Raw genomic sequence first — 10893 nt, 5'->3', positions numbered from 1 at the left:
TGTGGTAAAATCTGCCCCCCTGCCCCATGAATGCCACTGACCTTTTGGGAGGAGCCAGAGGAGCAAGAAAATCACCAGTTCAAAACCAGAAGTTTTATTTATTTTTGTAAAAAAAGAGGAAATAAAAATGGAACTTTTTTTTTCATGCTCAGGTTGTAACACCCACCAGCTGCTGTCCCCACTGCCAGCATATCCAGCACTGGAGGAGAGGATAGACCGTTAAGACTAATGCACAAGGGTAAAAACAGCCCAGGGGCCTTCCTCATTAAAAGGAACTAAATCCTGGCTGAGCATTACCCCTGTGACAGAGGAGAGGCCTTCTGCCCCCAGCAGTTCATCTCATATAGGTTAGCAACAAATTCTTCTGAAACTGTTCAAGCCCACACCCCATGTCCCTTGGCAGAGCTACCTCTGACCAAGATGTTCCTCAGGAGAACTCCAGTCCCTGCAGCATGAAGAACATCTTGGTCAGCAGCCACCTCCTGGTCACTTTCTGCCCTTCAGCCTTCGGAGCACACGGGCACCAGAACCAGGCAAGGCAGCCAAAAGCTTTGCAGTACAGCAAAGGGGTAGAGAAGAGCAGAGAGTCAGCAAAGGGACACACTGCCTAACCTGGGCTTGGGAATCAGCACACAATGAACAAGCACGTCCTTGTGCTGTAAGCAGAAAGGAGGAATTAAATTTTCTAATCCTTTCATGATAAAGGTAAAAATAGGAGTGAAAAACAATCTGAGTGGACTAGTCTCATTTAACTGAAGGTGAAGCCAAGCATGTGTTCAGTTAAAACATAGTCCTTCAGAAATAAGGATTTGATCCTAAGTCTGATCTGACTGTCCCCAGGGAAACCCAGTCACACAGGCTGTGACAAAGCCACTCCTCCAGGAAGCAACACATTCTTTAACTGTCAGGTAACAGCTTCAGCCTTCGGAGAAAAGGAAGAAAGAGGCAGTACATGAAGGGAAAGATTATTCCACCCTCTCTAGGTGGAAACAGAGACCAAGGAAGAGCCAGAAGCTACAGTTTCCCTGAAGATACCATTTCTGTTGGCATCATGGTGCTCAGCTTTTGAGATCAGTCCAGTACAGCGACAGTGAAGCACCCTGCTCCCCTGGCAACCCTTAAAACAGGATGAAGAGGGGCACCTGAGCAGGGCAAACACCCACTCACTCATGAACAGCAGAAAAGAACTTGGAACTTGCTGGCTCCTCTGCCATGCAGCCAGTTCTCCTCTTCTCAAGGCCTAAGACTCCTCCCTCCTCACTGATGAGGTTTGCCTGCTTCACACAGACCCAGCTGCTTAGTCTGAGCTCTCTTCTACCTCCTTTTGTTTCTTCTTCTTCTTCTTCTTGGTGCTGGTCTCACTGGCCTGTGGAGAAGTTGGAAAGGTCAGGAAGCAATCAAAAAGGATTCCCCCAGTGCCCATTTCAGGAGGAACAGCTCCAGCCCAGAAGCAGTGCAGACTCCCCATGGCACAGTCCAGCACCAGAGCACAGAGGTGGACAGGGACCCACCAACTGCCCTATCTCCAACCACCAGTTCAGTTCAAAATGCACCTCTAAAACATTCTCCTCTGCTGGGGAAAGCCTGGCACTCTGTGGACAGATACTGCAGGCTGCTCATGCATTAATGGAGGTAATTAGGGACACACAGCAATCTCTACCATGTTGGGACCAGACCACGGCAGTACCCAATTACATACCCTCTCAATTTGTTCTCCCCCACTCTCAGCTGCCTCTTTAGCCTTCTTCTCTTTCTTCCTCTTTTTCTTTTCCTTTTTGCTCAGCTCCTCTGGTGGTGGGGTGGCAGGGGATGGTGGGGTCACAGCCTCCTCGTTCTCACTCTCAGAGTCTCGCTTTCTCTGTTGGGGGAACACATTGTCAGACATACCAACACCTTCCAGCAGAGCTCAGGTGAGGGGAAAACTGGTTGCCTGATTCAATACAACTGCATTTAACAACAGGCTGACTTGCAGACTCTCCAGCATACACTGGCTAGGATTTGCTCCTGCCAGAACTGCCCCCTGTATTTTTCAGTGTTTCCTGTATCCCAAATATTAGTTTAAAACATTTGCTGCACTTTTCCCAGGGCATGCAAAAACCCTGAGTTAGGGAATTTTAGGTGCAACTCTTGCATGGACATTTCTGCAGCTCTCTGTAGTCTCCAAAAAGGTTCTCCAGCACAACAGAACTCTGTTGTGGCTCCATACAATATATTTCCTTGTGCTGTGTTAAAGAATATGCCCAGGGCCAGTAGCTTGGTGTCTGAGCTGCAAATCGTGCCCTGGGTGGTGGGAAATTGCTGGAGGCCCAGCAAGGAACTGTGAATGGGCACTGACTTTGTGCTTCACAAACAGCATGAAAACCCTGGACTAAAAATCATCGTTGGACCAAAATGAAGGTGCAAGGTACGTGCACTTAATGGGAATAACAGGGGCATAAAGTAAAAGCCAGAGAGCACTGGCAGATACTCACTTTTGCAGCCCTGTCCACCTCTGAAACAGCTTGGTGATCAGCAGCTGCTTCTTTCCTGGAAGTATCCCTGAAAGAAAATATCCCAAAGGTTGCACAGGACAGTTGTTGCCTCATGCTGCTCTGGACTGGGACAAATCCCTGTCCCCTCACAAGGGCTCTGTAACCCACCCAGGAGCTGGGGGGGAAGCTGGTGTAGGGGAGACCTGCAGCCTGCACCAGGGCCAGCTGGGCTGGGCAACAGCACGGCCTCCCCCGTTTAATTTAGCAGACTGACTCCCTCTAAAACCACAGCAGGCTAAAAAGGGATAACTGTCTGCTCAGGGCCTTTCCTTCCCACACTGCCCAACAGCAACACACTTCAAGAAATCCAATTGCAACCCACAGGTCCAGACAGCCGTGGGCCAAGCCTGACATGATCCATGCACAAATAGCAGCATCCAGCCCAGCCCTTGCACCCTCTGAATAACAATGTGGGAGTGACACACCCAGTACCTACCTGTAATCCACATATTCCATCTTCCAGGACTCTGGTGTGCTCTCATTGGGCTTTCCATGCTTGTCCAGCAGACCCTTCTGGATCATCATCTTCTTCTGACTGGCCTGAAAGCAAAGTGCAACAAGTCAACTACAGCCCCAGGTAGGAAAAATCCTCCCTCAAGCTGAGAGGAAGGAATCCAGCAACAAGCCAAGCCAACAACTGCAGCACCATCTAATTACCACTGTTCCAAGGACTTTTAAACATGTAAGACAAAACATCTCCTGCGCAGGAGCCTAAATCTCAGACAAGAGGCATCTTTAATAGTAAATAATGGCTAATTTGATGGGGGAGTCACAGCAACAATCACAGTAACACAACTGCACATTATGGAGCCTGGATCTTTGACTGGGTTTTTCCAGCTTAATGACCTGCAGCATTTGAGCTGGACTACTTGCTTGTGAGGTTTTCCAAAGGATTCCAAAATGCTTGAACTATTGTACATTACTACACCCTCGCCATGAGACAGATGCATCAGCAGCCCCAAAGCTTTCACCTGAACCATGGGAAGGGGATGAGCCACTGAGGGTTCGGATCCAGGAATGGGATGAGCAACTTGACAGAGTTCTGAGTCCAACCTGCATCAGGCCAGCCTGGCTGCAGTTAAGCTACTACCACATGGCTGATGTGGGAGAGGAACCCAACACTGGGTGTTCCCACTGCTCCTCTCCTTCAGGCACAGTTTAGTGTCTCACAGACAATGTGCATTTAAGCAGTGTTGCACCAGAAGGAAAAGAAGCTCCTGCCTAGCTCCTGCAGAGCCATCAGCATGGGGTGATGGATGAAGGTCATCTCTGCACAGAGTGCTAATGCCATCCACTTCACATCATTTGGCTCTTTACCAGGAGGGCTGCTGCTGTACAGCTCTGAAGAGCCCATGCCTGAACACCAGCAATGGCTCCCAGGCTCTTTTGGGAGGGAAAGCCTCACTCCCACCAGCACTGGCACTAGGAATTCCACTGGGAATTGCCACCATTATAGATCCAGGAGACCACAGCAGAATTACAGCAAGGCCCTATAGAAGAAACTGGCACCACTCTGCCCAAGGGTCCCAGAGCCCCACATCCCAGTGGCTGGGCTCCCACCACTGTGCAGGGACTGACCCCAGGCCCACAGCAGCACTCACCTTGGGACCCAGCCCCCATTTCCGGGGATATGTGTCTCTCTCCATGATCACTCTCTTGATCTTTGCCACGACACCGTGGTCACACGTGGAAATGACTGCTGTGGTCATCAAGGCAATGGCTGCAGAAGCAGGCATGGAGGTCAGTAACTCTTGAAGATCAGAACTGTGACAGCCTGTTCTGCCTCTGTCAGCACAAAGATGACCAACACCTCCCACCAGTGTCCCCCCAGTCACACAGCTTCTCTGAAGACCCTGGTTACAACTGGGCACTGTTTCAAGTCAAGCTGGCAGTTGTTGGAGTCCCTTTGCACTGATCTCCCAGGTGGTGTGATGTGCCTGGTGGCAGCATGCGATCAGACACCATCCCTCGTCCCAGTGAGGATGGAGCCCCCAAAGAGGGGCTCCAACCCTGCCAGTACTGCTCCCCTCCTGCAGGCAGCCAGCCACACATCACAGCAGCCCCCAGTAGGACACTGCAGGATGTCTGGAGGCTGCACAGCACCCAGAGCCTAGAACAGGAGCTGGGGTGCTGCAGGAGGGCAGCTCCACTGCACTCAGAGAATGGATAAACTGTGTCATCACCTCACACACAGCACACCTGAGCTTCACACAGCTGCTGAACCCCTGACGCCTTGCCTAGGACTGATGCAGCCACTGCTTCTTAACTTCCTACCCAATAAACAGCTGCCTTGGGCCCACATTCCCAATCAGGAAACATTCATTAAACCTAAAACTAATTAAACCTTCTGCACACAGGAACTAACTGTGGTGCCTTTGCTGTCACACAGTCTGTTATTCCTGCAGTTAGCTGGACACAAGGAGAAGGAGGCATTTCATACCTAGGCAGATGGCTTCTCCTTTCGTGGTGATGACAACAATCTCCTGATTAAGCTCAATCCCATCCTCATACCGCAGAACACCAGGCAGCATGATCTTGGCTCCATAGCAAATGGCATTAACCTGAAAATGTAGGGAAGGGGAGGACTTAGAAGCTATCATGAGAATCAAAGTATGAAGCAGCTCTAATTTTTAGCTTTCCATTGCCATTACCATTCCAGCAATATTATTCCTAAGTAACTATTCATTTTTGTTCACTACAGAAAACTTGTGAGCTTTGGAAGGAGAAAGCAAAGCACCTATCACAGCAAACAACAGGTGAGGCAGATCTCTTATAACCATCAGCAGCATCCTCTTCATGCGAGGAGAAGAGATCCTCTGTCATTTAATTCATGGCTCGTGCATCTCAGTGCTGCTCTGGCAGCAGCCCGTATGAGGATCTACACAAGTCACCATCAGGACAGCACCAGGCATCACATGGCTGCTGATCCCCTGAGTGTGCCACCAGCTGCACAAGTCAGGAGGACTTTGCAGTGTCTGTCTGTCCCCTGGCACTGCCTCAGGAACTCACTGCACTGTCTTTCATGACGAGCCTCTTGTGTGAAGTCAGCAGCTTCTCCAGGGGCAGGATGACCCTTCGCAGGTAGCTGTCATCCTTGTTGTTGTCGTACTGCCACTGGGCGTCCAGCACGTCGTGCATGGTCACCATGTTGTCCTGCAAAGACAAAACCCTTCTAAACTCTCCCACCAGCCACCACTTGACACATGCACAAGAGAATAGCTGAAGCCAAACAGCAAATAGTGTTTGAAAAAGGGAGTGAAATGAGACCCCCACCACAAGCACGAAAACACAACTTAAAAGAGGAAAAGAATACTTTCCATCAGCAGCGTGAGGTCAGCCTGGCTTGAGCTACCAGACTTGGACCTTCCTAACCTCAGACAGCATTTGCATCTATGGTCCAAGGTCTGCCCACATTGAACTTTTACATATGACCTAGTTAAATTCCTGGGGCTCCAAGACATAAGTTAGTGAGCAGAAGTCTAAATTAATCAGCTCTTTAATCTCTGACATGGAATAAATTCTGAGGCAGCTGTGAGCACCTAACACCTGGAATTCAGAAATGACCCAGTGATTACAGCTGTGCTAAGAGCACAGATGGGTGGGGAAGCACTTGGACTCTCATACTGCTGCTTTGCAAAGAAAGGAATTAGTTCTGGAGTTCGGACCAGCAGCAGGATCTGTCTACGACCAGAGTGAAGAGACTGTACAAGCGTCCAAAATCACACATGACTGCACCTGCCAGGCTCATTTCAATGAACCACCTTCCCTGAGCTGTGAGGACCCCAAGCAGTCACTTCACACTCCTGAACTCAGAGGACACCGGGGTTTGTAGGCTGAGAAACACAGGTGACATAAAACAAACTTCCAGCCACCACAGTGCACTTCCCAGTCACTCTCTGTCCCAAAGTTTAATTACCAGAACAGGAGCAACATCCTGAACTGAACTCAACACTTTGGTTACAGACCATCCACAGCAAGAGCTCTCACTGTTTGGGGGCTATTCACAAAACTCCTCCCTGTGCCTAAATCTCCTCCTACCACTGTAGAACTCACACAGTTCCACGGAGCTCCTGCAATTCTGACAATTTCAAAAGGGCTGGTTATAGTTTGGGGTGCCACTGTACCGTCTCTCCCAGGATGCCGGAGCGGACCCTGCGCAGCTCCTGCATCTGGCCCCCCACGCCCAGCAGCAAGCCCAGGTGCACGCAGAGGGTTCGGATGTATGTGCCTGCTTCACAGCTCACCCAGAAGATACCTGAAAGGCATGACAGATAGAGGGTTTTTAATGAGCATATAAACCACATCCTTCAAGAGAAGTTGCATGCCCAGCCCTTCCCAGAGCCATCAGCATGGGGTGATAGATGAAGGTCATCTTTGCCCTGAGAGCTAATGCCATCTATTTGACATCATTTGGCTCTTCTATGAACAGTGCAGCAATACAGAGATGGGATTTGCTTCCCAGCACACCAAAGCAACGCGTGAAGCAGTTACTGCTGGACAATGGGAAGATTTAGATTCAAAGACATCTGCCAGAAGCAGCTCATTTCACAGAAAATTGTATCAGTTGTCAGTTTTATAGGAAGAAGGCAGGAAAGCCCTGTTTTACCTAATCTTCTCTCAGGATCATACTCCACCAGCTTGCTCTCGTAGATGGTTCTGACTCTCAGCTGTCGTTTGACAGCAGCAATGAGGGGTGGCCGCTGGAACAGGGCACCTGTCAGGGTTTCTATGGCCTGAGGGAAGAAGGAGAAGCAAGAGTTTACATCTGTGCCCTAATGCAGGAGCACCTTGGAGTCTGTAGCAATTGTGTCCACTTCCAAGAGTGAGAAACCACAAGGTTTATCCTGATTTGATAATGCCATATTTAATACAGCAAATCCATGCCAGTGATGTGGTCAAGATGTCAGTGAGCACAGCCAGGATTTTTCCATTAGATGGCAGCATGTGATCAGACACCATCCCTCGTCCCAGTGAGGATGGAGCCCCCAAAGAGGGGCTCCAACCCTGCCAGTACTGCTCCCCTCCTGCAGGCAGCCAGCCACACATCACAGCAGCCCCCAGTAGAACACTGGGACACTGCAGGATGTCTGGAGGCTGCACAGCACCCAGAGCCTAGAACAGGAGCTGGGGTGCTGCAGGAGGGCAGCTCCACTGCACTCAGAGAATGGATAAACTGTGTCATCACCTCACACACAGCACACCTGAGCTTCACTCCTGGCCTCTCCTCTCCCACCAGTGCCCAGCACTCTGCATGCCAGATGCCAGCGTGGCTAAGAGCACGTGAGACTTACCCTGGCCAGCTGAGCCTCACTTTCAATGGCATTGTGCAGCCGAACAATTCCCACATACTCTTTGCCTGAAAGAATGACAAGAGCAGTCAGGAACGGCCACTGGCATTTGTTGTTGACCTCAAGGTCCACCCTGCTTAACAGCCACACGTCCCCAGAACCCTGAAATCCTACCACCTCTTCTAGGAAATGGGCATGGTTTATTACAGTTGTTTTTTCCTTTAGGGAAATAAATCTAAGCTGCATCTATTTCTTCTCTGGACTGGTAGAGGCTGAGGCAGTAAGTCCAACTGGTACATCAAACCATATCAGAGGTGTTTTCGCTGACTTGTAACAGCCCAAGCACCAGAGAAGCAATGAAAAAACCACCTGAGACAACGTGGACGTGTCCTCAGTGTCTTGGAATAACATGCAACCCTTAAGGTCAAGGCACCGAAGACTAAGATTGGCCTTTTGAAGTTTTAGCAATCTCCACTTTGTCGCCAAAAACATTCCACACATCCCTAGTCACTGCAAATGGCCCTGAGCATCAAACAAACCTGCACTCTGCTGAGATTTGACCAGCCGTGTTGCCCTCTCGATGCACACAATGAGGCACCCAGTCACCTTGGGATCCAGGGTGCCACTGTGCCCTGTCTTCTCCACTCGCAGGATGCGCCGGATCCACGCAACCACCTCATGTGAGGACGGGTTGGAGGGTTTGTCGAGGTTAATAAAGCCAGACCTGTAGGGCAAAATGGCAGGGAATGGGAGCTAAGCATCAGCGCAGACATGGCAACAGTGCAGTAACTTGGAAATGCTGTCCTGGCTGCAAAGAAATGCCTTTCTATACAGCCAGAGTAGCAATGAGCCTCCCAGCAGCTCTCAGTAAGCTCACATTGACCTGTTCCATGCACAACAGGTGATTTAATCCACTCTCAAGGAATTCTCCCCTGCACTTATTAAAAAAACCCAAATTCTATGAACTCCAAGCAGTTTTAAAGCCCAGGAGACCCCAGAGAATTCCTTAGGCGGTTTGCATGTTCATCCATACACCTGCTACAATCCCAGGATAAAGAAATATTTACAGGGAGAGATCAGTGCATCCTATTTAAATGTTTACTGATTCTGGCAAGGCACTGAGTGAAGAAGAAAGGTGCAAGGAGAATCCAGACAGAAAATATTTCAAAGGTATTAACAGTGCAAGAAAAATAAACCACTCTGGCCTGTATTGCACTCACCTAACATAGTCAGAAATCTCTCTCTTCAAGGGATTAGCACCGGAAGGAAGAGGTGTGTAGTGTGCTGTCCTCACATTTAATTTGTCAAAGTTCTACAAAATCCAAGCAGAAATTGCAAGTCTTTTTAAGCTTCCTTGATTTCAGTGTTGATATGTTGTAGTGTATCTCTCCACATACACCAGGTCTGATTTGCACACTTAAGTGATAAAACCACCTCCAAAATGTAAATGACCCAACAATGAAACCACGATATTATTTTACAAAAACCGAAAAAAACAGAAATCCTTGACTGAAGGAGATGGGAAAGCAGCACAATAGATGCATTGACAATGCAGGATAAACTGAACATTCCCCAGAAACTCAGCAGAAGCAACCTGGAAGCCTACACACAGCACAGGCCACGATCAAACCCAAAAGAAAAACTTAAGAAATACGGCGGGATCTTTCCAAGGCAGGAAGAACTCACAAAACTTAAATGAAAGTGCTGCAGAGACCTCGTAACAGGATTTCTGCAGGCAGAGCACCACGTGCGCGCTCCCTGCAGCGGGGTTACACCTCCAGGGGCAGAGGACAAAAGCAGCGGGAACACGGACGGGCCACGAGGTCGGGCAGAACCCGCCCTACCTTCAGCAGCAAGGGCCACTGCGACGTGTCCAGCTGGGCCACCCGGGACTCGGGCTTGATGAGAAAGTCCTCGGTGTGCTGGATGTCCTGGGGGGCGAAGTTGGGCGGGATCAGAGCGGGGGAAGCCGGCGGGCCGCGCTCCCGCCGCTCCACGTGGCCCGGGACGCTGCGCTGCCGCCACGCGGGGCGGCCGGGATGGAGCGGGGAGAGCCGGTCCCAGCCCGACCCACGGGCCCGGAACGCGTCCGCACGGATGGGGCTGGGGGAGCCTCACAGATGGGGCTGGGGGAGCCGCACGGACGGGGCTGGGGGAGCCGCACGGACGGGGCTGGGGGAGCAGCACGGACGGGGCTGGGGGAGCCGCACGGACGGGGCTGGGGGAGCCGCACGGACGGGGCTGGGGGAGCCGCACGGACGGGGCCGGGGGAGCCGCACGGATGGGGCTGGGGGAGCCGCACGGATGGGGCTGGGGGAGCCCCCCGGCACCCCGAGCACGGCCCGATCAGCCCCCCCGCGCTCACCGCTACATCATCATCGGCGAGCGCCCGCTTCTCCTTCTTCCGCCGCTTCTTCACGCTGGACCCTGCGGGAGCGACAGGCCGGGAGTGAGCGGCGGAGCGCGGCAGGGCAGAGGGGCGAAGGCCCAGGGGGGCAGAGCCGCCCGCAGACCCTTCCCCGAGCGGCGCCGCCCCGGCCCCGAGCCCTTGCCGCGCCCCTCCCCGCCGGGGGTCCCCCGCGCCCCCGCCGGTCCCCACCGGTCCCCGCCGGTCCCCACCGGTCCCCACCGGTCCCCACCGCTGCGCACCGTCCCCATCCGCCATGGCCGCTCCGCGTGCTGCCCCGCCGCCCGGAGCCAGCGACCGCCCCGCCCCGTCCCGCCGGGCCCCGCGCGGCCGCGTCACCGGCACCGCCCACTGGCACCGCCCACTGGCACCGCCCCGGCACCGCCCCCGCCCCGGCACCGCCCACCGGCACCGCCCCGGCCCTACGCGTCACCGGCACCGGCACCGCCCACCAGCACCGGCACCGCCCCGGCACCGGCACCGCCCACCGGCACCGGCACCGCCCCGGCCCTACGCGTCACCGCCCACCGGCACCGCCCACCGGCACCGGCACCGCCCCCCTCCCGCCGCTGGGGAACCGCCTTCGCGCCGCCCCCGGACATCCACCCTCAGCGCTACAGTTCCAGGTACTGGAATTTAAAAAGGACACGGACATAAGTAATTTCGC

The 10893-nt window shown here is 52.6% G+C and overlaps 1 protein-coding gene and 5 non-coding genes across 7 annotated transcripts; all 6 read right to left on the bottom strand.

Moving 5' to 3' along the window:
* Positions 1-78: 78 nt before the first annotated feature.
* DKC1 (dyskerin pseudouridine synthase 1) lies at positions 79-10536 on the bottom strand. Of its 2 annotated transcripts, none has more exons than XM_030272946.4 (15): positions 10469-10536; positions 10185-10246; positions 9664-9750; positions 9040-9131; positions 8359-8543; positions 7823-7887; positions 7138-7264; positions 6656-6786; positions 5541-5684; positions 4972-5092; positions 4133-4251; positions 2968-3071; positions 2472-2538; positions 1700-1858; positions 79-1366 (listed from the first exon to the last, which is right to left on the bottom strand). In XM_030272946.4, the coding sequence occupies exons 1-15, from the start codon at positions 10482-10484 to the stop codon at positions 1298-1300; spliced, it is 1548 nt and encodes a 515-aa protein (XP_030128806.3). In that variant the 5' UTR covers positions 10485-10536; the 3' UTR covers positions 79-1297. The 2 variants fall into 2 exon arrangements, with proteins under 2 accessions (XP_030128806.3, XP_072785381.1); XM_072929280.1 differs by having other exon boundaries at positions 954-1366; positions 10459-10527.
* LOC115495291 (small nucleolar RNA SNORD83) lies at positions 3766-3841 on the bottom strand. The gene has a single exon (XR_003960487.1). It is a non-coding gene; the product is annotated as a small nucleolar RNA SNORD83 (small nucleolar RNA).
* On the bottom strand, positions 4482-4719 carry LOC115495294 (small nucleolar RNA SNORD17). Its single transcript, XR_003960490.2, has one exon. It is a non-coding gene; the product is annotated as a small nucleolar RNA SNORD17 (small nucleolar RNA).
* On the bottom strand, positions 6356-6490 carry LOC115495299 (small nucleolar RNA SNORA36 family). The gene has a single exon (XR_003960496.1). It is a non-coding gene; the product is annotated as a small nucleolar RNA SNORA36 family (small nucleolar RNA).
* On the bottom strand, positions 6871-6946 carry LOC115495296 (small nucleolar RNA SNORD83). The gene has a single exon (XR_003960493.1). It is a non-coding gene; the product is annotated as a small nucleolar RNA SNORD83 (small nucleolar RNA).
* On the bottom strand, positions 7476-7721 carry LOC115495293 (small nucleolar RNA SNORD17). The gene has a single exon (XR_003960489.2). It is a non-coding gene; the product is annotated as a small nucleolar RNA SNORD17 (small nucleolar RNA).
* Positions 10537-10893: the final 357 nt, after the last annotated feature.

Source organism: Taeniopygia guttata, chromosome 4A, assembly GCF_048771995.1.
Source record: "Taeniopygia guttata chromosome 4A, bTaeGut7.mat, whole genome shotgun sequence".
NCBI classification, from domain to species: Eukaryota; Metazoa; Chordata; class Aves; order Passeriformes; family Estrildidae; genus Taeniopygia; species Taeniopygia guttata.
Note: the sequence above shows the minus strand (reverse complement) of the source record. Positions and strands in the feature narration are given on the sequence as shown.